Here is a 25,597-nt window from a genome sequence, read left to right on the forward strand (position 1 = left end):
GCCAATGCCAATTCTCAAGGCAGTGGCTCCCAGGCCCAGGCCAGCCGCCAACGGCCCTTTGACCAGACCGATCCTTCTCTGAAAACAAGCCCCAACACCAAGGCTGCCCATTCGATTCTCTCCAGCAGAAGATGATGCACCCTCAGCTCAGCTGCCATTTGACTAGCCAGCCTGGGGGAAAGACCACAGGCAGACAAACATCTGCATGTATTGTGTCTGACTTCAAGAGCTGCACAAAGAAGGGATACAGGAAACATCTGAAAGCAGACTCAGAATAGATCACAGCTTGTTTTCTTCTCTAAGCAAAAAATACAAATTAGTTTTATAGCCACTAATCAGTTTATCAAATTTTTCTGAAGTATTTTTAATTATGTACACATAACAGGAAATAAAACTTTTTCACAAACATTCTTCAAGGATGAAAATCATCAAGAAGAGGATGACAGAATAAAAGCAGGAGAAATATTCAACACAGGGGAGGGTGATTTCTCATTTCTGCTCTTAAAAAGTAAAAAAATCACCACGTAATTAAGTACAAAAAACCGGCATTGAATGACAACTGCTGGTGTGTTTACTTGATCAGAAATGAGACCAAGAGTATAAGAAAGCCCTATGGTGATAAATTCAGGAGCTCTTGCCCTCAGGTGGACACACTCAAATGCTGACCAAGGTTCTGAAGCATCTGCTTCGAGCGAACCAGAAGTCCGCAGGCTGTGGCAGCAAATGCAGTAAGTGCTGTCTTATCCTCCGAAATGCATCTGCAATTCAAGGGTCACTTACAAACAGCGTCTGAAGTTATTTCTTCAGAAAAATATCTGTTTGGCATCTCCTGGACTTTGTTCCATTGGGCAGTAAGGACATTTTAACCTAGAAACAAAGAAAAGACACTGGAATGCTGTGACTGTCAGGAGCCTGGGGGATGATCTCAGGAAGCAGCCTTCCTTTTCCCTTGGCTGACACTATAATTAAACTGCATTCTTCTCTCCTCAATTCCCAACCATAGGATTTTAGGTCTGCCATCAGTCCACACACATCATTTATGTGCCTGGGAACTAAGGACCACAGAACAAAGCGATATCTGCTCTCCCAGAGCACAGGCTAGGAAAGTCCAAGTGCCCTGCTCAAGGGCACGAGTGGCAAGGCTTGTGCTCAGGGCATTCCTGACTAACCACTGTACCACACTGACTGACAAAATAGATGCAATGTAGCTTGGGGGAAAGGTGACCAAGAAGAAGTCAAGAATTTTTTTTTTAAATGAACAAAGCAATAAGATAACCAAAAAGCTCTGAATTCTGATACCCCTCATCCTAAAGGGAAAGGTGTGCAGAGCTCAGGGTATTCCCACCAAAGATCAATGGAAGAGATACAGAGGATGAGTCTAGGTCTGGCCTGAGGCTTCTTTGTTCCCAGGATTTGCAGTGGAGGGGGCACCCCTGCAAATGAACCACCCCCAATTTAGTTCACCTAACATGATGAAAATGGGTCTAGGACTTACTTCAATGAAAAAATGGTGCATGCTCACAGCCACAGCCAGACATGCATGCTGAATGGACACTGTATTCTATTCTGTCCAGCACTAGTGGGGAGAGAGCTCTCCAACGACTCATGGTCTCAGCTCAGAAGAGCTGACCACGTCTATCTCTAGGTGCAGACACCTGACCAGAAGCAGCTCACACAGACAACTGCAAACTCACACTGAAACAAGGGGTCAGCTACGAGAGGTCAGGGAGTCTGGTTTCGTTCCTTAAGAGGAAGAAGGCAGATCTGTGAACACCCATATAGAAGCTGCCTCCAGTGATGCAAGTCAGCAACCTTTCTGTGATTCTACCTATCTGGAGAGATGCTTATGGACACTGAGAGGCTGATGACCTGGCTCAACCAAGGGGTGGGGGGGGATCTGAACCCAGGCGTTCCTGAGTACAAGACTGGCCACACTATCTATGACCCTGAAATCCAGCCACACTAAGGTGGACGCTCACTTTCATTGTTTTCCTTTGTTGCCACCAAATACCCAAAATGTTCCAAGTTCTAAAAGCATTTTTGGAAAACAAACTGCTGCAAATGTCAGGACACTTACTTGCTACCATTAAACATTTTATTCAGCGCGTCTCTTGAGATAATATGACCACAGACCAGCTTCATAGGTGGATTATTGTCTGTTGTTTGCTGACGAAGAATGGGACAAGCGAATATGGAGTGATACCAGCACTTCTTGCCAAGGTCCACTTCAATCTGTTTGTAAAAATAAAAACAAGGAGGTCGATAAATAAATGAGCTAATAAATGAATGAATCAAGGAGAGGGGTGAGACCAGTCACTGGCTACCTTCCTAAAACGTCTGCCTGCTTTATGCAGCAAAGACAATTTTATCAACTATCTAAATGTGACTTTCCCTCCCCTTCCTCCAACTCTGAGACCCAATTTCTTCAGGTTCTGCCCCAATGTTCCTGGGAGCTTGAATTAACTTTCAAAGCTAAAAGCACGTGCCTGCTTTTGATGCTCATCTGTAAGGATCTGGAGCCAAACTAACAGCCAGGATGAAGAAATCAAACTGGTGAAGTCCCTACAATCTGGATCCTGGTCAATGAGTTTTCAGTAAAGAGAAATGTTTTGGGGGAACACTTCTGCTCTCAGCATGCTCTCTCTTCCTAGGTGTCTGGAAGGCACGACTGTGAGCAAGGGGACCATCTGCCCCACAACAGCGGTGCCTCTGGGCCACATTTCCATGGTTCGTGTGTGTGCCTGTCTTTTTACTGTCACTTCTGACAGACACCCAATGGGGAAGCCTGGGTGACCAGTCTCCTGGGAGGCCAGAGCAGAGACTCACTGCCACAAATGGGAAAGCCTTCTTGGTTTTGAGGAGGCCTCAAAAAGGTGGGATACAGCTGCAGTTAAGGAAGCCACCTTCCATCCGAGGTGCCTCCAGATGAAGCTAACAAGCCCAAACCAGGACTCTCCCAGAGGGCAGAGTCAACAGAGGAGTCACAACTGTCAAAACAATGAATCCTGGCATCCCAGGACTCTGGCAAAGTTAAGCAAGATGACCCTGGACAATTCTATTTAACAGAAGGGAAAACTGAGGCGTAGGGCTGAGGAAATAGCCCCAAGTCAAACAGACAGGTGATGGAGCTGGGATTCAAAGCCAGGTCTTTGAACCCTAAATCTCATGCTGTTTTCCTATTATCTCCATACAACCTGGACCATTTGGAGTCAGCCAACAAGCATATGCTACACATATCCCCTATGCCAGGTCACTATGTGAAGGCCAAGGGTACACATGGGCTCTACCCTCAAGGAGAGCAATTCCAAAGTAGGAGATGACACACACGTAACTTGGTACATCAAAAACGCAGACAAGAGAAGGCTTGAGCAGCCAGGGCATGTCCAGGAAAGGCAACCTGCACTAAGGGGGAGCTGAGCCAAGCTGCAAAGGAAGCTGGGAAACCAAGAGGCATCAGGAAGGAGCAGAGAACCAAAGGTGTGGCAGGAAAGCTGGGGGCCAAGACCCAGAGCTAGAGGAAGATGGACTGTGGAGTGAGAAGAGCAGCATGCAGGCTGATGCGGCCGATCCCAGGGTCAAAAAGGTGCGAGGAGCCAGAAGGGAAGAAGACACTGAGGTGACAAACGTGGACAGGGAGCAGGGTGGTCAGACACCACTTGAGAGGAGGATGGACTGGCCTGGCTTAGGGAGAGTCTGGCTAAGAACCTGTAGGAACTGAGAATGCAGGCAAGAGAGGCTGTGAAGGCAGATTCAGCAGTGGAGGTAGGAGGTAAGAGGATGGGAAAACCAGCAAAGAAGGAGCAGCCAGATAGGCAGAGGAGAGCCAGGAAAGGGCAGCATTCCAACGAGGAAGAGGGGGACCGAGGGAAACTCTGACAAAGCTATCTACAGCGCTGAGCTGAGGATGCTGGCACTTACTGTTCCTCATCTGGTTTAGTGTAAAATAAGTTCTACAAATAAAAAAACTCCAACCTCCAAAGACACTTTAAGAAGCACAGCCTAGTGAGCTGGGAGCCCCTTGGGCCACCCCCTTTTTTGATCAATCCTAATAACATAAAGCTAAATCTGACTGGTCACAAAGACCTGTGAGGTCCAAAATCCAAGCCAGAAAACAGACAGTAGGCGCCCCCCCGCCCCTTGCACTGGCCCTAATCACTCACAGGCAGCCCCAGAGGACACTTTCCCAAGTAACTAAGAAGGAACTGAGGAGGTTGGGTGCAGAGAGGGCCTTGCTGGAGACTATGTCAGAGTCACAAGAGTCTCCTCGTATAAGACATCGTGAAAACAGAACTGAATGGCCAGACAGTGACTGTCAGCCCTTGTGATCCAGGCACAGGTACACCAGGCATTCTGCTACTTGTCCCTCGTCTTACAGAGGAGGCTGTGAGGCTTTTGTCACCCATGTTTCTTCACTCCAGTTTTCTTATGCTCATCTGCCTTTCACCATCCCTATCCAAGTTTAGGATGGCAGGGAATCGTTCAGATGCCACCAAAATCATGCTCCCTCCTCTCTCTTCTGCTGTCCTGCAAAGCTGCTACAAACCCCAGCAATCCCTAGTCACTGTGGGCTTTGGCAAAAGGGGAAAAACCAGCCCGACCCTTAACTCACAGGCAACTCGTCCTTCTGGTTCCAAACGCCTGTGCACTGCCTCTGCTCAATCACTGCCTTGATGTTGATCAGAGCTGGCAGGGCTACACAGCCAGCTGAGAAGCTGGCAGGAAGACAGGAAGAAGGAGAGAACAAAAATCAGACCAATTTTAGACATTGTTGTCATCTCTGATCAAAATACTAAGGAAACTCAAGGAAATACAGAATTCTCACGGTCTTCGTTTTGGATCTGGAAGGCCCTCAACAGAACCATATTTGTATCCACAGAAAGAATAGTCCTAACGATAACAGCTCCTATGGGCAAAGAACTGACAGCAGCTCATTTAGCCTTCATGGAGACCCTCTGAGATCTGTCCTACTGTTTGCCTCACTTTACAGAGGAGGAAAGTGAAGGACATCTACGTTATACAGAAGAAGATCACAGATAAGTGACCCTGTCCTGAGGGGTACAGCTAGGATTGGAACCCAGGCCTCTCAATCCAGTGGCTTTTCCCAGGGACCCACACTGTGCTCTGCTTTTCACTTACTCTCGTAGATACAATTTCTCCAGCTCTTAAAAAGCAATACAAATCCATCTCTATCAGGCTACATTTTTTTTTAATAAGCACCATGTATTTGTCACATTTTCTTTCCCCCACAATGAGCTGCATCAGATGGTGCAATATGCACCTTTGCTTTTGGACCCGCCTTTCCTTTACCAAGTTCCTTAGGATCCAGCCTGGCTAGGTCGGCACAAGGACAAGTTCTGCTTCTTTAGGGGTACTATCAGGACATCTCAGCTAGCTGCATTTTTAAAGTAAGAAAACAGAGGGGTCTAAACCAGAGGTGTCCAACATACAGCCCCCAATACTCCCAAGAGCAGCTCTCCTTGGGATCTAGCCTGGCTAGGTCGGCACAAGGACAAGTTCCATTTCTTTAGGGTACCTCAGCTAGCTGCATTTTTAAAGTAAGAAAACAGAGGGGTCTAAACCAGAGGTGTCCAACATACAGCCCTCCCAAGAGCAGCTCAAGCCAGGCTAAAATGGAAGTGGGAAGTATTTAGCAAAACAAAAATACAACACACATAACATTTCACTTTATCACTAAGTCAGTGGGCAGCCTTGCCTAGCACAGGCTGGTGGCCCTGTTTAGATTTGAATTTAACACTACTGGTCTGAACATAAAGAAAGGAACCCATGAAGAACAGTTGTTTTTGAGGAGCTCTGTCTCCTGCCATACCAGCCAGGGCACAAAAGGAAGGGCAGTTGCTATGAGAAAAGCCATCCCAATCTCTTCCTTAAACAGATCATACTAGGCCACACCACCTTCATTTTCTGTAACTCGTTCAGGGGCTCACGCTCTCAGAAAGGACTAGACTAAGAGCCAGGCCAGATATCACAGGGAACTAAAACCCCAACGTTCCCTCAGACGTTCAAACCCTTGCATTTTACAAAAGAAGAAAAAAATACCAGAAGGGGGGAGTAACTTCCCATGTCACAAAGACAGTAAAAATAGTAGCCTGGATTCAAAGTTCGATTTTCTGAGGCCAAACCCAGGGCTCTTCAAAAGTTCTGTTTGTCTGAATCATACTTGCAAGCTTGAGGAATCCCAAGCCATGGGGCAGGAGCAAGTACCTCTGAGAACCGTGAATGAAGAATTCATTCTGCAGGCCTGTTTTTTGGGCTCAGAAGCTGGAGAGCAAAGAGAAGTTACTCTAACTGCACGGAGGGGAAGACCAGGTAGACCATTAGCCAGGTACATTCACCCTGACATATAAAGGACTAGGAAATGAAGCTGATTAGCATTTGCTGCCGTCACTTGGCCATACCTAACACTGAGTGGTGACTCCACCGACAGCCCCAACAGAGCGCAGGCGTCCCGAGTGAAGATGTCACAGATGTCCGCCCACTGGTTTGCATCAAGCAGGTGAACGTAAGGCGAGTTCTCGATGCCCTGCCTCAGATACACGAGGCTTCCCATCAAGACCTGAATATCTGAAGGACAAAAGCAAAGTTAGCACCAATGTGTTTGGGACTAAAATTTTCACTTTGTGATGGGTTCAAGCCTCCCTTCACTTATGGGAAGAAAACTACAACAAACCAAAATAAAAACCTTCTAATCAATGTGTTCTGAAATAGATCTATCATTTCTTTCAAAATAACATTGCTCAGAGCATCGAGGTGGCTCAAGGGATAGAACACAGGCCCTGGAGTCAGGAGGACCTGAGTTCAAATCCAGCCTTGGACACTTGACACTAGCTGTGTGAACCTGGGGAAGTCACTTATCCCCAACTTGCTTGCCAAAATAACAACAATAATAATGATAAGAGTGCTGCTCATGCGCAGCATGGCTCAATGGGCATGCGGGGGACAGAGGAGGAAGGGAAGGCTTTGTGTGCACATCGCCCAGCAGCACAGTCTCTGGCGGCACACTTGGCTGAGAGCTCCCCAACTGCAGGACCAGCAGATTCCCAGGCCACCTTTTTTTCCTTCCAAGCACCAACTCTGCTTTAGCAGCAGAAGAGCCGCCCTCAGGGGACAGCCCTCAGACCACTCAACAGTCCAACTGAGACTAACGCAGCGACTCAGAAAGGCTTCGAACTTATTTCAATGTCTTTTTAGAAGCAATGTAATAGTTATGGCCCAATCTCAGTGATGTAAGATCTGGTCACCCACATCTCTGTGACACACCTGAAAGTGTCATCTTTGTCAGTCAACAAGCAGCACTTAAGAGTTGGCTGTGTGCCGGGCACCATGGTAAGTATGAGGGACACAGAGAAAGTTCAGAAACACTGTCCCTGCCCTCTAGAGGGTCCAGAGGTTCACATTCTTGGGGTGAGGGCAGGGGGGACAACATGCAAACAGTGATGTACATGCAAGACATGCCCAGTGTACATGGCAGATAATCTCGGGGGGGGGGGGGGTGAGGGGGAGGGAGGAAGGACTAGTAAAGGCTTCCTGTGGAGAGGAAGCCAGGAGGCAGAGGGGAAAGGGAGAATGCTCTTGGAGTTGGGGCCACGCACTGACAATATGTATAGTCAGTCAGTAGTAGAAAAAAGGAACAGCAATGAGGCCAGTGCCGTTGGATTCGTGGAGGAGCATAAAGCAAGTGAAGCCTGTGAAGGTACAAGCAGGTCAGGCTATGACCAGCACTGTGAACCAAAACAGAGGTTTTGATCCTGAAGGGGGGTCATTCAAAGTGGCCAGAGCTGTGCTTTAGGAAGGGCCCCCTGGCAGCTGAGCAGGGACAAGGCTGCTGCATACAAGCAGCAGGACTTGGCAACAGCTGGAATATGGGAGGTGAGTGTGAGGGAGGAATCAAGCCTAGGAAACAGTGAGGACAGCCGTGCCCTCAACAGTAATAGGAACACTGGGCAGATCTGGGGTCTGGCCAGGGCAGATTTCTATTCAGGGCATGGTGAATTCAAGAGGTCCAACAGGAATCTGGTTATGGAGGACTCTAGATCAGGAGAGAGTGTACAGCTTGATACAGAGATCTGGACATCATCTACATAAAGGTCACCACACTGGGGGATAGTAAAGAGGCAGAAGAGAATGCAGGACCTCGAGGGACCCCCACCTGTAGTGGGCACCATCTAGATGAAGAGTAAGCAAAGAGGCTGGAAGAGTAGTCAGGAAGGGGTCACAATCAGAAAAAAGGCAGCTAAGAGGTCAAGAAGGAAGAGGCATGAGGAAATGCCATCAGACATAGCAAGGAAGAGATCATGGCAACTCTGCAGACAGCAGGCTCCACTGAATCCGGAGGTCAGTGAGTTGAGGGTTCCAGAGAGCAACAGCAGATAGTGTCCTTCCCCAATAAGGGAAGGACAGACTGGCTACGTGGCACTCATGACTGGCTCATGGGACAGATTTCTAGGAATTCAGGTTACAAGAGCATGTGGTAGTGGAGAAGCATGCAGTGATGGGACAGCCTAATGACTCTCATGAGAGAAGAAAGATGACAGAGAGGGCAACAGTCTGCTGAAGACAGAGCAGATGAAGCTCCCTGGCAAGGAGCCAGGCAACAGAGCGAGGTAGCAGCAGCACGGCCGAGCAGCAGGAGACAAGGAAGGGGCAAGTGGCCTCAACTCCTTCCTTGAGTATGAAATGCTACTGCTTTTTTATTAAATAATTTAATGTCTACATCAGTTTCCTAAGAAGCCTATTTCTTGCCTAGACCCAGCACCTTTTTACATACTTGGAACATAGGAGCCACTCACCTTTCTGATGGTTTAGGGCAAAGGGCTGAAAATTCTTCGCATACTGCAGGGCTTCTCGCTGGTTCGCAGTCCCGCCCATTAATAAACTAATGAAATACAGTCTGTGCAGCTTGAATTCCAAGGAGCTGTTTTGGGCCATGAGCATTTCCCGATTTGATACTGCCCACCTAGAGAAAAAGGAGAAAAAAAAAACTCTGATTTAGTCGCACACACAGCAGCCTGAAAACTGCAAGTTACCACCACAAAGCTCTGAAGGAGGAAGGAGGGAAAGGTCTGCCCTGCCACCTAGTGGGCTCATCTGTAGCGATACCAACTCTGGGAACTGATGTCTTGGCTTACCCCAAGGTAAGGGGCAGTGACCACTCAAAACCAGACTCAGGGAAATGGATCCAGAGCACAGTCAGGGCAGCTTGGCCTTTCCTAAGTAGAAGGCTGACTTTCCATGTCAGTCAAGGGACTGGGCAGGCCCAGAACGGTGGGGGGAAGAACACCGGCCACTAGCATCTCTGCTGAGGATATCAAATGGGGCAGACCAAAGCGCTGAAAGCCCCGCCCCGGTATCTTGGCCCTTAGAAGGTTCACTGAGCATCTGGGCATTAAAAGACCCCGATAAGCCTAGGGAAGCTAATCCACATCCAGACCTGCTCACAAATGATAGGGAGTGTGCCAACCATAATGAAGGTTGACCATGTTCATTGAAAAGGAGACGACTTCACCTTTACTTTATACAGACTTGTTAGAATAACAGGGCAATTATGGGTGTCTGGCACATGGCAGGCATTTAACCAGTGTTCACTGACTGAATAGACTTGAACCACATTTCCACCCACAGCCCAAATACTTTCAGGTTCCTATAAATGTCCATGTAAAATGAGGGGGTTTTAAGGCATAGACTTGAAATCTTTGCTATCTGTGTGGTGATTGGGAGGTGGGGGGGGAAGGGAGGACATAGTATAATATGTGAGGAGAGAGGGACAGGGACTGGGGAAGAACAGAAACCAACTTGGAGTCAGAAGCCTTGGCTTCTGTACACACATTCCTATACATAGAGATGAATGAAAGAGTATCATCTTTATTCGGCCCATCCTGTGCAGAAAGCACCGTGCGGTGTGCTGGGGAGCCACCCAAGAGGCAGCCAGCCCCTGCCCCCAACAGGCTCCCCTTTCACATGTTCAGCTGCCAGTCAGATGGCTCGGTCCCACAATCTTCAGGATACAATAGCAAAACAGATGGAGATGCCTCTTCTTTATGGTTATTTCTGCTGATGAAATGCCTTCAGTTTCTGGTGTTGACCCAGATGATGATGCTCAGCACTGAGGGTGCCACCCTCACAGGGTTCCTCTGTCTGCTTGGCTGCCCACCCATCAGTCAGTAGGCATTGCTGGCAGCAGTGAGAAGGAGGAACCCAGTCTCTACAACAGTTTTTGCTCTCAATGAAGAATGCTGGGCTGAGCCAGAAGCAGGTCCAGCTCCATTCCCAAAGCCCTCTCATACCTACAAGGTCCTGAGTAGCCCCCATCAGAGATGGAGGGGAGTGGATGGTCCTCCTGACTCTGCCTCAGAGGGTCTGTCCATTTCAGCCAGGCCGGCCTATGGCAGTGGACTGGAAGCATAGACTATACACAGGAACCATTTTCACTTCTGCCTCTGAATGCTCAGTGCCTAGTATAGTTCCTGGTAAAGAGGAGGCACTGCAGCACTGATGACAGAGCTCCAACCTTTTCTTTGCTGCAGCCTCCTAACTGACTTAGGCAGACACAGGCTATCTTCTCACCTTAAAATGAGGGGGCTGGACTCCGTATCACCTATCTTAAGCTCAAGCATGCCAGGAAGCAGAGGCTACCAGTCTGGCAGGGAGGGCATACTCACTAGACATAGTGACAAATCAAAGCAAGTACCGACGAAGACCATGATGATAGGGAACATGAAGAGAACCCACGGATAGCCAAATGTTTCCCAAAGCTTCAAGTGTCACACAAATGCTTGCAAAGGAGAACTAGAGTCAGGAAGATCTGAGTTCAAATCCAACCTCAAATACATTCTAGCTGTGTGAGGACCCTGGACGAGTCATCTAATCTTTGCCTGCTTCCATTTCCCGAGGAGGATGACAGAGTAGAGAAAAGAAACCAACCCAGGAGAGAAGGGATCGATCCCAGGAGAGCAGCTGACAGGTCATTTGGTCTGGTCTGCTCATTTTATAGGCGAGATGGGCAATCTGGGCCCAGGTGGGATCATAGTGATTTACAAAATAGCCTTTAAATGGGCAGTGGAAGGTGGAGGAGAGGTACAAGTCAAAAAGCCAAGGTCAGGTTTGAGTCAAGTCAAGAGGGTAGAAGCAAGACATTATTCAAACCCTGAAGATAGAAGAAATGATCCTGGGACAAAAAACCCAGCAGAAAAGAGTGGAACAAGGCTGACTACGGGAAAAGAAGCATAGGCTGACCTGGACCGGGAAGCTGCCCTGGGGTCGAGGGTAAGGAAAGTGGGGGCAAAATAGTGGTAGGAGGGCAGCATGTGAGAGGGAGAACAGAGGCAGAAAGGACAAGGCTACAGAAGGGATGGAAGACAGGACAAGCCCCATAATCCTGCCTGGGGACTGGGAGGAAGGCAGAGCTGCAGCTGGCAGGGATCACTGTCCCCCAAGGTCCCCCCACCCCCCTGCTGAACCTACATAACAATGGCCAGGACTGTATTTGCAAAAATTCGGTTAAACAATGACAAATAACAGAAAAGAGGGCTATCCTTCTGAGTGCAGACTCTAAAGCTGGATCTAATAACGAGAAGGGAGTTGGGTCACCTCACAGGGCTCAGAGCAGCCTGCAGGGCCACTGTTCTCCATGCTGGAGTAGCTCTCAATCACAATAAGTGGGAGGGCAGAGGAGGCAGAAGATGGTCACAGCCTTAGGCAACCTTAATGACGTCGACTACCAGTGTCACAATGACAAAGTCCTGGAGAGAAACATAACCTGAGTCAAAAATAGTCCCAAGAGCCTCTGCAGCGACCAGAAACAGCATGGGGGCTGCCACTAAGTATGTGAGAAGTAGTAGGGGGAGGCATCCAAGTCAGAAAGGGCAGGCAGCTGGATGAACTGAACACACCTGCTTTACTGAACAGGCATTCACTGGGGAGGAAAAACATTCCTGTTTTGAGGTTCGTAGCTTCCAAAATGCAGTCATTCATCATCCACGGAGGCTTTTCAGACTTTCACAGAGATCAGCAGAGTGGTGGAATGGAAAGCATTGCAGACTTGGCATGAGAGGTCCCCGTCTGACCTCCAGCTCTGCTGTTCACCCTATAATCCTCGGGTCACACTCTGCCTCACCTCTCTGAGCCTCAGTTTCCCCATCTGTTAAGGGGGGGTGGCACTGTTACCTGAGGCAGGCCTTCACCCAGTACTCACCCACCCCCATCCCATGTATAAGCACGTGCACTGGTCAGAGTAGGGAAGAGAGGACACTCTCCTGCTTGAGAACCAGCTCTTCTTCTCACATGTCTCAGGATTATGCCTTCTCATCCATCTTAGAGCCCCAGAATCAATACCACAGTCCCAAAACAGCAGAGAAAGGGCATAGACCACCATAATGGAAGTGCCATTTTCCTAATCTGTCTCCCCTTGGTCATCAGTCCTACATGAAATCCTTCCCCTTCTGTTCTCTCCCACACACACTGTTGCTCCCAGGGCTCCACGCACACCTTAGCCAAGCTCTCCTTGGGAGCCTCGCGCACCAGAGGCACACAGGTACTACAGACAGACAAGCACACAGTCCACTCCTGGTACAATGCTGCAACAAGGTAAGTTGGACGGCAATTCGTGATTGGCCAAAACCGATGGTATGACTGAAAAACTGGCTCACTGGACGAAAATCAGCGAACACCAAAGAACGACATGTGGTATACAATCAATTCAGCATTTATAAAGAGCATGTAAAACAGTCAGGACCCATTTAATTCACCATGAATTCTGTCCCTTTTTCAAAGTTACTGTACATGTTTTTATACCCAACAGTCCCTATGGAGAATGACATAAATTAGGATGTTTGATGATAATCAAAACAATGAAACAAACCTTCATGAATATAATTCAAACACCATATCCTCATCACAGAAGAAATACAAGTGTGACAGAGGCCATCTCCTTTATCTCAAGCAATCCTAGACAGCATTAGGTTACCTTCTTTCAGGTCGTGCCAAGTGTCCTGCCAGAGAGGGGATAAGGACAGGACCTCGCTGGGAAACCATTCCACCGGGCTTCAGGCACTCTCAGGCTCTCTCCCTCCCCAACCCCACCTTTTCTGCTCTCCAGCTGTGACACCCTGTGACAACTCTTATCCCCAGGCTGACCCCTCAGGGGAAATGCTTGCTTTCTTGAACTCATTCCTCAATGAATAACATACTCCACCCCACCCCAATGATTCTGAACCCCTGCTGTCTTGTCCAAACCTCACTCTCAGTGCTTTAATAACTGCTCCCTTATTCCTACCGCTCTCAAACCAACCCACCAACATCCCATTTAAAGCTACCCCGCACTCTTGTTGTGCTCTCTGGATGCAGGATCCGAAGGTAACAAACTAACTTTCATCTTAAAGTTTCTTCTGTTGCTCCCTCCCTCTTCTGGCTCTCGCTGAGAGCTGGCTTCCCCTGCCAACCTGGCGGACCTGGCTGACCTGGCCAAGCTTTCCAACACTGGCTCTGAGTTTGCTCACGGCCCTCCTCTGCCCCGACTCACTCACTGGAAGATTCTTTGGTCCCACTGACCACTTTATCCCTCTACTCTCACCACTCAGCAATCTTTCCTCCTCTGAGGTTCATTCAATCCATATTTATCACGCAATCAAGAATCTACTGATCCCTAGGACATGCTCCTTCCTTCCTCAAGGCTATCAGTGTGATGGCTCACACTCCACAGTTCCATTGAAGTTTTGCCTTCAAACTAGGGAACAATGACATTTGCATACTCCTTCACACACCCTAAACTCCCGTTCCTTAAATTAGTCCTCGTCTCCTGCGCCTTACACTTCCCACCCCACCACTGCTGCACACAGGAATGGAAGGTGCGTGATCTTGCCACGTCCACAAACATTCCAACTTCAATTTGCACGAATCTCTGTAATTCCTTTGTCTGACTACAAGTTCCACCACCTCTACTTCTGCCCTCTAACCCCAAAATGTGGTCTTCCTCCCTCCTCTCCTTGGGTCCTTTGCAGGCCATCCACCCTGCACTAGCCTTCTCCATCTCGATGCTTTAGTCAATCACTTCCACTCTGCTCTTTCCTTTGAAGATCTTGCCTGGCCAAGGCTCGGTCTGGAATCATCCACTGCCTTTGCACCTACTCACGTGCTGCTGAATGAAGGTGGAGAAAATGACAAAACAGTGACGACTGGGTTCACTACCCAGTTAACATGTTACATAATTTCAACTGGGCCCTCACCAAGGCAAGGCAATCATCCTATACCTCCCTGATTTCCTCTCCTTCTCCTCACAGAGGCTCCTCTGGAACTTCTCATCCCTCCTCAAACCTCTGGTGGCTCCTCCTCCCCCACCCTCTCAGCTGAGAGCTTGGTCTGGAGGTCATCCACTGAGAGATCCCTCTTCTCCTCCCTCCTCATCTCCCTGCCAAGGCCAGCTCTGCACACGAACAGGTGATCCCACTCCCCCTAATCTTCTCCCCCCTCCTCCCTCACTCTTCTCCAACTTCTCCCCATCTGCCAGCTGCCTACAAGCACATCCACTCCTCCTCCATCCCCACAACCACTCCTCCATTTGCTCACTAGCATTTCTCTTCCTTTTTTGTGACTGCACTCTTGGAGGAGGGCGCTTACAATGAGTGCCTTCACTTCTTCCCTCTCCCTCTCTTCACGTTCTGCAGTCAGGCTTTCCAACCACTCTCTCCAAGGTGCCAAATCTGATGGTCTTGTCCTTGCCTGACCTCTGCAGCTTCTGTCCCTCAGCCTCTTCTCCTGGAGATGCTTTATGCTCTAGTTCTGCCATTTGACCACTGCTCAGTTTGTCCTGTGGATCTTCATCCAAGTTATCCCTGACAACAATTGAAGTACGCCAAGTCTTTTCCTAGGTCCTCTTCTCTTCTGCCACTAGATTATTTCCCTTGCTCATCTCTTCAGCTCCCATAGATTCAATTGTCTTCTCGGCAGATAATTTTCTGGTCTTATCTGCCCAGTACTAACCTCTTTCCAGACCTCTAGTCTCATATCTCCAGTTGGCCATCAATATCTTTAACTGAAGTTTTGTAGGTATCTTAAACTCAACATGTCCAAAAATGAACTCATTATTTTTGCCCCCCCAAAATTTCCCCTCCTTCTCATTTGCCTATTCCTCCTCCAACTGAGCCTTTCCATATCTTATTCACACACAGTGGTCTGCATGTTGTGTTTACCATAGATTGTGAGCTCATGAATAGGGAAGTTTTTGGTCTTTCTTTGTATCCCCAGCGCTTAGCACACTGCCTGGCACATAGTAGGAAAGCTACAGTGTGCGTCCTTTTTAATAAGTTGCATGAAATGCCATTAAATCTGCAGTGAAATTTCCCTGAAAATATGACCTCCAAAGATCCCATGTCACAGTACCTGGCACTAGCAGTAGTTAATGTAAAGAGTCTCTTACAAGGCTGGTGTTCTCCCTTCCTCAAATTGCTTCCCAGTCTGTGGACAGGTTACATTTCCCCCCCAGAAGGCCCAGTGCTGGGGACTGGCTCCACGGAAGAAATAGAGCCTATTCCACTAATGGAAACTGGCAGCTCTTCTCCCAAGTCCTAGGAGAATTGCTGAAGAAGCAATTGAGACATTAAAACAACTCCTTCAGGGTCATGTGGCCAGCAGGTGTCACAGAGGACTTGAACTGGCCCTAAGACCAGCTCTATCCACTGAAGCCACTCTGCTGCCTGTAGCAGGGGAAGAAAAAGACAAAGAAGAAAACTCTTCTGTAGACCGTTTCTACAGAGCATCTGGGCACCTTATGCCGATGCCCTGCACACAAGGAGGTATCAATTCTGCCGATATTCATCATGCCCACAACTGATGTGCATGAAGCACCTACTATGTGCCGGGCAATGTGCTAAGCCAGTGGAATACAAAGAGAGGAGATTGTGGCCTAACACAGTATCGATCACACTCAGCTATGTCCTGTTAAATGTCAAGAGAAAAAAGAGTTGAAGGATGTTAATAAACAACAGAACTCCAAGATCTTCTTGCCAGGCATGACTATAAAGAATGGGACACGTAGTTTGGGACACAGCCAGTAACGAGTTTGCCCCACTTGGCTAAACCTATGTAATAAGGGTTTTGTTTTTCTTCTCTCTTTTTCTTTCAGATTTGGGAGGGGGGGAGGGTTTGGGAGGTGGGAGCGTGGAGGAAAAGAAAAAAAAAAGATAAATGCTTGATATTTAAAAAAAATAAAATTTAACTTAAAAAAAGTTTTGCCAACATAATGAACTCTTGAATCACTCAGAGATGACTACCTCTGTTATAAGTCTGAAACATACTGACCATTGACCTTTATGAATCGATAAGTTAAAGAAATACTTTTTAAGAATTAAAGATAATCCTAAGGCTGTCAGTCTCATCATTCTACTCTCATTCTAATATCAAGCATTCCATGGATCTTGTTAGCCTAAGTGAATAATTCTTTAGTCTCCCTTATTTGCCATTAAAAGATTTCTAATTGCAGTAATATCACTTTACATAATACTGATCTCAGGAATTAAATAATAAAATAAGAAAAAGAAAACTCAAGTGATCTTAACTAAAAAACTCCATTTCCCAGCTATTAAAGGCTAAGGGAAAGGCCTTTCACATCAGTGAAGTACTTAAATAAAGAAACTAACAAGAAGGAACAAGAAATGGGATCTTTCCACCCTTCCTTTCTCTCAGTCCTACTGAAGCCAGCTACACTCTGGCAGCTCCTGGCCATGTGGGAAATTTTTCTAAAATTGGAAAGGACATCAGAATTCACCATCTGTCAGGTACCCAGGAGACAGCAGATGATGTACCTTGCTCACCTTGCTTTCTAATTTTACATCTGCAGCACACACTGACAAGCTGGAGTGTGCAGAAGGCAACAAAGATGACAAAGGGAGCTCCTTGAATCTGAGATCTACGAGGATTAGACCTGAGCATGTTTAGCCTGGATAGGGGAACACACAGGGTTTATTGGAGTATCTGAAGAGTTATCGATCGTGGGGAAGAAGGCTTTGCCACAGAGGGCAGGCCCAGGAGCAAGAGGCAGCACTGTGTGACAGGGAAAACTTGCCACCCAACCAGCTGCTCTCAAGGGGCAAAGGCTGCCTGGAGAGGCCAGCAAGGCCACAGAAGGGATTCTTCCAGCATGTGGGCAAGGTGCCCCCATCTCTTAAGGACCTGGATTTCTCTGCAAGTGCTGCACAAGCACTGCTGGCCAATCCCAACACTATTCTCCAGACTCCAACAAGATAAAAGCCATTTTGGGCAACATGACCAAAATTCATAGCTGAGGGACTAAAAATGTCATGGAGAGAACAACGGGAGAGAAACCTCCAGAAAACAGCAGCTGCTTCAGGGCTGCTTCACTGAGGGGGAGGTCGTGTGGACCTGGCCATGGATTTCAACTAGACAAGAACACAAGTCACTGAGAATTCTTCTTTTTTCTCCTGTCACTTAGACATTCATTTTAACAAGGATAGCTTTTTCCAAGTTCTAAAAGAAATTTTGTTATGAACTTTCATCAAATATTAATACTTCCATGTACAATAGATAGAAAAACACTGCGTGTGAAACCATAAAGCTACCATATGGAGCTTCCTGAAAAGTATACACTGCAAACCATTTTAAGCCCCCATCCCTGAGAAAGGCCTCAAACCTGGATCAGCCAACCAGGAGACAGACATTTTTGGCCCACTCATACCATAAAGCCTTGCACCCTCTGACATAGCAGAGCTACTCTGCTTTGCTCTCTTGAGTGAACTCAAAATGCCCCTCCTTGTGTCAGCAACTCCAAGACCAGAAGAAGCCGATCAGGAGCAGCATTCTGTTTACTGCCAACGACGAGGTGCCTTGAACCAAACATGATCTTGAAGAAGGGGGCTTTTCTCATCTAGGTATTTTATAGACATGTTACACTACATATAAAAGAAACACAGTCATCCTGGCTCTATGATTTCAATGGACACTTTGACAATTCTCTTATCTTGCTCTCTTCGAACCTATTCTATTAAGGTATTCCTTTCTCCTAACATGTTAACACATATGGAGACTACAATTTTGCTTGACACAGACATCCTGAGTTGAGATCAGTCTTAGCATATAAAGCATCTCCTTTGGCTTGTTTACCTCTTGAGTTCAAAATTATTTTTTGACTCCATCATGCACGATATTCTGGCTAAATGAAAATAAATAAGCACGTTATAACACATATACAGTCTGATTCTGTTTGTTCCTTGGTCAAACCTTTGGTAAGGTGAACTCCATTCTGTTTGATCTTGAACAAATCTTTGGTAAAGGGGAACAGCATTCTGTTTGTCCTTTGGACAGACTTTTGGTTAAGGGGGAAAGTGATTCTGTTTGTTTCTTTGAGCCAAACCTTTGGTAAATGTTGGTAACATCAGAATGAACTCAGTAGTACCTACCCTGCCCTCCTGGTCTATGTCCCCTCTTAACGTTTTCTTTCTCTCTACTACACAGATATTAAATGTCCCACCGACACTCCTTCCTTGTCATTTTTTTTGGTCTCCTTACCACTTCCACCTCTCCTTTCCCCTGCTCAAATCTGAGAACAATACAGGAAAACTGGAGATCTGCCCTCCAAGTAAATTAATGAACTAAAATGGCAAGAGGCAAATAACAACGCATGCACACATTTAATGTTGTATGGACTGTTGCTGCTGATACTGGTATCGATGCTCTAACGTGGCAGGTTGGTCGTGATGCTCAATCGCTGTGTGGTTAAAAAGTCAGGTCGAATTGACAAGCCAGGCCTCTAGGGGGCAGCGATTACTATTCTCAGAGGGTGGTCTGGAAGTTAACAGAGAAAGGGGTCTAGATGGGATTAAGGAGTGTCAAGTGAGCTAATTAAGTAATCAAAGTTCACTGAGACAGGCCACATGCTTCAGGAACACCAGAGACTGGGCCCACATGGTTCCCCAAAGCCTCGGTCCATCATTTGCGCCCCATATCAGATACAAGACCTTGATATTAAAAATCATACTATTAGAAAATTAGAAGAGTAGATCATATATCACTCATTTTTCTAATGAGGTTCAATACCTCATAAACCCAGCCTGCCCTTCTCAGAGGCCCAGAGGTTAGCGAGCTCTCTTGGACCCTTATTTGCAGTTGTTATGTTTGGCCAGGGGAGCTGAGGTCCGCAGGGGTGTGTGCAAGGAAGGAGAATCAGGGAGGAATGCCAGCCATCCTGCAGTTCTGCTCTAATGGAGCAGGTGAGCATCTCCTGGAACTTCTAGTGCTCTCGATCTTGACTCAGGTGATTAAGCCTAACATTTTAAATAAATGGGGAAACAGAGAGAAGGGGAAGAAGAGAGGAGAGGGAGAAATTACAAACTGCCAGAAAAGTGGTAACAAAAGTGAAAAGTACCCCAGCACCCCTTTCAGGAAAATGGGAATTTCAAGAATAAAATGAAGTTGATTCTGAGCCCTGGGAATGTGCCCTCTGAAGTGAGGTAGGGCTGGGCTTGGGGCTCAGGGCCAGCACTTATTAGAGGTCATGGGGCACTGAAGCACTGACCTGCTCCAAGGAAAACTGCTGTCAAGTTTGGCTGTTCAGCTGTCCCCATCCTGAGGGGCAAACAGGGTTCCCAAACGCCATCTCACAACATCTGCCTCTACCAACCAGGGTGTCCTCTATTTTACAAGTCCTTTATTTACAAAGGGCTGTGACCCATAGGCTTAAAGGGCACAAGGAGAAAGAGTAGGTAAATAAATTCCCATTAGGATGATGCCAATGGGAATCAAGCCCCCACACGGCAAGCTCAGGATGGCCGGGTCTGCATAACTTAGCATTAACAATCTCTGTAAATGCCTTCCTGTGTGGCCTATGACCCAGCACCTCATGGGGAACCCAGAGATTAAAACAAGCATCCTGGAAGCAGGACTCTCCTAGAACAGAAAGCCAAGGAAGGGGACAGGAATGCCTGTTTTCTCATGAAAACCAAAAATAAAGATCAGGCCTGGCTGCTTCCTCCTATATTATCAAATCACCACACACTGTCTAAATTTCACGGTTAAAATAATAAAATAGTGTCTCCAAAAGTTGCCCTAGGAGATGTCCATTTATCTGTATCAATCAATGCCTATTAAGGTCTTACTGTGTGCTACTGGGTCAGATCTGCGGACATACAAGGAAAAATTAGGATCATCCCTGACCTCCAAGAGCAAAGCATCCAGTGCGTCTTCCAAGGCAGGGGCAGAGCTGGGCCTGAAATTTCATTGGTAAGAGTATGTCCAGAGAAGGAGCTTCTCATTTTGCCCTGGTAGACTGGTACCTTCCCTGTTCTCTGCAGTCCCAGGGTTGCCTGGGGCACTGAGGGAGTAAGTAATCTGCAAAGGGGCACAAAGCCAGTCTTTATCAGACAAGGAGGCTGAAACCCAAATCCTCCTGGCTCTGAGACTGCCTCCAGGCTCCACTGAGCTGGGGGCACAGTAGAGAGAGTACACTGGGTCTGGATTCTGAAGCTCTGGGTTCGAATCCTGATTCAAGACACTTACTAGCTGTGAGATCCTTTGCAAGTCACTTCACCTCTGTCTTCAGTTTCCTGAATTGTAAACAGTGGTAATAACAGGATCTACCTCCCAGGGTTGTTGAGAGGATCAGATGAGACAGTATTTGGGGGGCAGGTGGATGAAGCCCTTAACACAGTGCCTGGCACATAGTAGATATCACATAAATGTTTCTTCCCTTCCCTTCTTCCTCCTCTCTTTTCAAAAGAAATCAAGCTTAGTAACTCACTCCAAAGCAGGTCTCAGAACTCGGACTTTTAATGCTTCCAATATTCGATTTAACTCCACAAATGGTTCTTTTTGACTTGGGTCTATAGACAGTCCAGATTCCTGAAATGCAGAAAAGTACCTTTGTTACCTTTAGTCAGAACCATGAAATAGCATTTAAAGAAAAGTAAATTAACATTGGAAATAAATTTTGTTTAAAAGGTATCCCTCTGGAATTAAAGAGTACATACAAGATCCAAGTTCCTGTTCAGTTTGCACTATGACAAAAATGGGACATGCCATTTTCAGATCAGAGGTTCAGTTTGTAGCCTCATTCTACATAAGTTACTTAGTCTAGCCTTTTCTCATCAAAAAAAAAAAAAAAAAGAAGACGACACCCAAGCATGTAAAATGTTTTGAGCTCCCTAAATCAGTGGTCCTCAAATTATGATCTGTGGACTCCTCCCAGACACCATTTTCAGGGGGACCATAAGGTCAAAATCATTTTCACAATAAAACAAAGACATGTTCATTTCTACTCTGGGAAATATTGAGATATAACCCACCAAACAAAAGTTCTTCGGGAAGTCCTTGAAAATTTTAAGAGTGGAAAAGAATCCCAAGACCAAAAAGTTTGAGAACCACTGTGATATACATCAAAAAGCCTGAAAAAGAATAAGAATAACTTTTGGAAGGGTGGCTAATTCTGGGGCAAATTTTCAGATCTCTTTAATCAGGAATATTTTCAGAGGTTGAGGAAAACAGATCAATGCTAGCATCTATTTTTCTCTTTTATGCCATATTCACCTTGCCTGTTAAAAAAGATAATGGGAAAGAGAGCAGGCTCTCGGTAGGCCTGAGCCCAGTCCTGCTTCTCTGCCTCAGCTCTCTTATCCAAGACAGATAGCAAAGACAAAACAGTCCCAGTGGACAGAAGAGCCTAAAAAAAAGCAATTCTTGTCATAAATAATAATTCTTTAAAACTATTCAATAAACACTAGATTACTACAGTTACTTACTATTGTGTATTGGGGAGCTAATCTGTTCCACTGATCCAACATTTGACAAAAATTGCTAAGAAAACTAACAAGTAGTTTGACAGAAACTAGGCACAGGCCAACATCTCATTCCATATACTGAGGTAAGGTCAAAATGGGCACATGATTTAGATACAAAAGGTGATAGCATAAGTAAATTGGGGGAGCATGGAAAAGTATACCTGTCATAGCTATGGATAAGAGAAGAGTTTATGACTGAACAAGAAACAGAAAAGATGATCATGAAAAGTAGAATGGACAATTTTGATTATATGAAATTAAAAAGGTTTTACACAAACAAAACTAGTACAGCCAGCATTAGAAGGAAAACAGAAAACTGGGGGGAAAACTTTACAACAAGTTTCTGTGATAAAGGCCTCATTTATCAAATGTATAGGGAACTGAGTCAAATTTATAAAAATAAGAGCCATTTCCAAGTTGATTAATAGTCAAAGGATATGAACAGGCAGTTTTGGGAAGAAGAAATCAAAGCTATCCATAATCTTATGAAAAACTGCTCTCAAAAAACAAAACAAAAAATAAAACAAAACATCCAGTCCAATCTCCAGAAAAAAAAAAAGAAAATAATGAAGTTGTACTAGGTGATTTCCAAGGCTTCTTCAACCTCTTGAGGTTCTTCGACTGTGGAAAATCTCTAACGAACCTTTTAATTTAGAAACCCACTGACTTTATGAATCTCTAGTTAAAGATACTAGCCAATATTCATGGGAAGAGAAGTAATATCAATGTTAAAGTTATTATGTCCGATGCTGGTGCAAATTTAAAACAATTCATTAAAAATAATTTATCTACTAAAAAACAAACAAAAAAAACTGCTCTGATTAGAAAAATACCAACTACTACAACTCTGATGTACTACCTCATATCTCTAATTGGCTAACAACAGAAAAAGAAAATGACCAATATTAGAGGGGATGTGGAAAAACTGGGATACTAATGCACTGTTGGTGGACTTGTGAACTAGTCCAACCATTCTGGAGAACAATTTGGAACTGTTCCCAAAGCGCTATAAAATTGTGCAATACCCCTGGACCCAGAAACACCACTACTAGGTCTACATCCCAAAGAGGAAAAACTAGAGGAACTAGTTTTACAAAAATATTTATAGCAGGTCTTTTTGTGGTGGCTAAGAACTGGAAATCAAGGGAACGCCCAACAAGTGAGGAACAGTTGAACAAGCTGTTGTGTATGATTATGATGGAATACTATTGTGCTAAGAGAAATGAAGAGCAGGAAGGTTCCAGAAAAACCTGGGAAGACTTCTATGAACTCAGGCAAAGTGAAGTGAGCAGATTATATACAGCAGCAGTAATTGTGTACAATGCTCAGCTGCGAAGGACTTAGCTACTCTGACCAAGACAACGACCCATATCAAGATAATAATTCCAAAGGACCCATGATGAAAAATGCTATCCACCTCTAGAGAGAATTGATAAACTTTGAACACAGATTTAGTATACTTTTTTAACCCTCTTTATTTGTATTGTTTTGTGTTTTCTTTTGCAATATGACTAACATGGAAATACGTTTTGCGTGACTTCAAGTGTATAATCAGTATCAAATTGCTTGCCTTCTCAAGGAGGGGGACCTGAAGAAGGGAGAGAATTTGGATCTCAAAATTTTATAAAATGGCTGTTTAAAAATTTTTTACATGTAATTGGAAATATTTAACTAAGTAAGAGTAATTTATTTTAAACACTAAAAAAACTATCTTCCAGTAATTACCACCCAGGTTCTGAAAGTAGAAATAGTTCAGACAGATATCCATGGCCAGCAAAAAACCCAACCCCAACTTTGAGATGATCAAACACTGGGTGTGTTTCTGCTTGTGTTTCTTTCTCACCACATGCCCACCTGTTTCCCAGTTACCTGGCAGAGTTCCTCAGCTACATCCAGCATTCCTTGTCGGAAAAAGTGCTCCACCATTACCTCATTGAGGATCCGCTGGCTGTCTGCCTGCCAACAGCCATCAATTCCCACGCTGCTGATGTCGGAATCAAAATTCTGAAAGGCAGTCACAAATGAACATTCAATTGGCCAGGGAACATTACGTTAGAAGTCACTTGCAATGAACTGCACTCAGATATGTTTTTATTTGTTTCCCACCCAGCCATCCAATCACCTACTCTAAAGATGTAGAAGGCTGCATTAGCACATCATTCTTCCATTGTCTCCTTCCTGAAACCAGTCTCATTTCCCAGGCCATGTGGACTCACCCGGCAGATTTACAACCCTAGCCAATCATGAATCCAACCCTCTGCTAGAGACAAGGTCAAGTTAGTAAAGAATTTTTAAAAGTAGACATGTGAAAACAAGAACCACTCAAGTAACAAATGATTACAAAAGGTCATTTTCAACATCAGAGTGGTAAAGAAGTCTTCTACTCCACAAACCCCAAAGGTTCATTCTTCTCTAAAATTATTTTTTTTAAAAAATCACATTAAGAAATCACTGCCCCAAACAGAACTGCCAAGTCAGTAGTCTAAGACAACAATGGCACACAAATAAAGATGTAATCATGAAAATCACATGTAGAAAATGGAAATAGATTGCTTCACTTTGTCTAGTCACTTTCTCTGCAGACATCTCTCTCTCTTAAAGGTTCAGTATTAATTTACTTTTTGAAAAGGAGTAACACAAAGCACCCAGGGACCAACGGGAAAGAAAGCGGTTACTGTCAGCCAGGCCTGGAGGGGGCTGGCAGTGCTGGGCCAAGTCCGAGCTCCATTCCAGCTTATCAGATTCTGCATAATAGTTCAATACTTTTAAGCACACTATCTCATCTTTCTGTTCTCTATGATAGCCTAGTCTTCTCCCACCCCCGAAGTCCTCAAGTGCTAGGAATAGAGAAAGATGGCATTACAATCCAGCCCCTCTTCTCTCCCCAAGTCCTCTCCCAAACAGACTCCAAACAAAGAACCATTCAAATGGATAGGGAGTGGGTGTCTAGAGAGGGAAAACAGTGGCATGTATTACAAATGGACACAGTGGTTTGTATCACAAATGAGCACAGCATTTTAGAACACCCACCCAAGAAAACAAAACAAAAAAAACAGGTGAGCCGGAATCACAGACCCAGGCTTTGATGGGCAGAGAGAATCTTCAACTGTCTTTCAGCATCACTGAAACAAAACCAAATGTGAATTTCTGGTTCTCACTCAAACAGTCCGAGTAAAAGGTTCTCTGTCTTCCTCCAACAAGTGTAAAAGTTCTTTGCTCCATGAGAATGAAATGAAATAAATTTCACAGTGACAACAGCTGGCACAGGTCATGGACCAATCAGTTCTGTTTGACAATACATATTAAGCCAGATTTTATAGCTCCCTACCAACTCAAGTGAATTCAACAAATATTTATAAGGCATCTACCAGGTGAATAGGGGAGGACTATTACACCAAAAAAAAAATCCTTTAATTATTAGATTGTGTATACATGTAAAAACGGAAAAATTTCTGATCCTTCAGATGATATTTAGACCATTCAACTTTCCCCTTGCTTTGACAGTTAGTCATTTAAGCTATAATTAAGCATGGATGGGGAGGGAATCCTTGAGGTCCTATCACTGTGATTTAATATCCAACCTCACTTATCCAGCAAAAGAAATCAAAATCCAGGTTCTACAAGGTGTCTGGCAGAGAGTCACCCTTGTGCTTGATGAACATCAATCTGGCAGTCAGGGAGGATGAATTGGAAAGAGAAAACAAACTGCAATGAGAGTTCTCTGGAAGCAGTGCCATGGTCCACATGAGAACCAATGAAGGCCCAAATTAGGGGGATTACAGTGTGGGTGGACATAAAAGAGA

The 25,597-nt window shown here is 45.5% G+C and overlaps 1 protein-coding gene across 2 annotated transcripts in view; it reads right to left on the minus strand.

Annotated features, from left to right (window-relative positions):
• Positions 1–335: 335 nt before the first annotated feature.
• RMND5A (required for meiotic nuclear division 5 homolog A) overlaps positions 336–25,597 on the minus strand; it is a 68,108-nt gene continuing 42,846 nt past the window's right edge. Inside the window, exons 3-9 of one of the 2 annotated variants that reach the window (XM_072636929.1) lie at positions 23,649–23,798; positions 20,759–20,859; positions 8,808–8,974; positions 6,417–6,582; positions 4,610–4,712; positions 2,078–2,232; positions 336–867 (exon numbers count right to left, since the gene is read on the minus strand). In XM_072636929.1, coding sequence (XP_072493030.1) covers positions 804–867; positions 2,078–2,232; positions 4,610–4,712; positions 6,417–6,582; positions 8,808–8,974; positions 20,759–20,859; positions 23,649–23,798 — 906 coding nt within the window. In that variant the 3' untranslated portion in view covers positions 336–803. The remainder of the gene's footprint in view (positions 868–2,077; positions 2,233–4,609; positions 4,713–6,416; positions 6,583–8,807; positions 8,975–20,758; positions 20,860–23,648; positions 23,799–25,597) is intronic. The other variant, XM_072636928.1, reaches the window with a different exon arrangement.

Source organism: Notamacropus eugenii, chromosome 1 (assembly GCF_028372415.1).
Source record: "Notamacropus eugenii isolate mMacEug1 chromosome 1, mMacEug1.pri_v2, whole genome shotgun sequence".
Lineage (NCBI taxonomy): Eukaryota > Metazoa > Chordata > Mammalia > Diprotodontia > Macropodidae > Notamacropus > Notamacropus eugenii.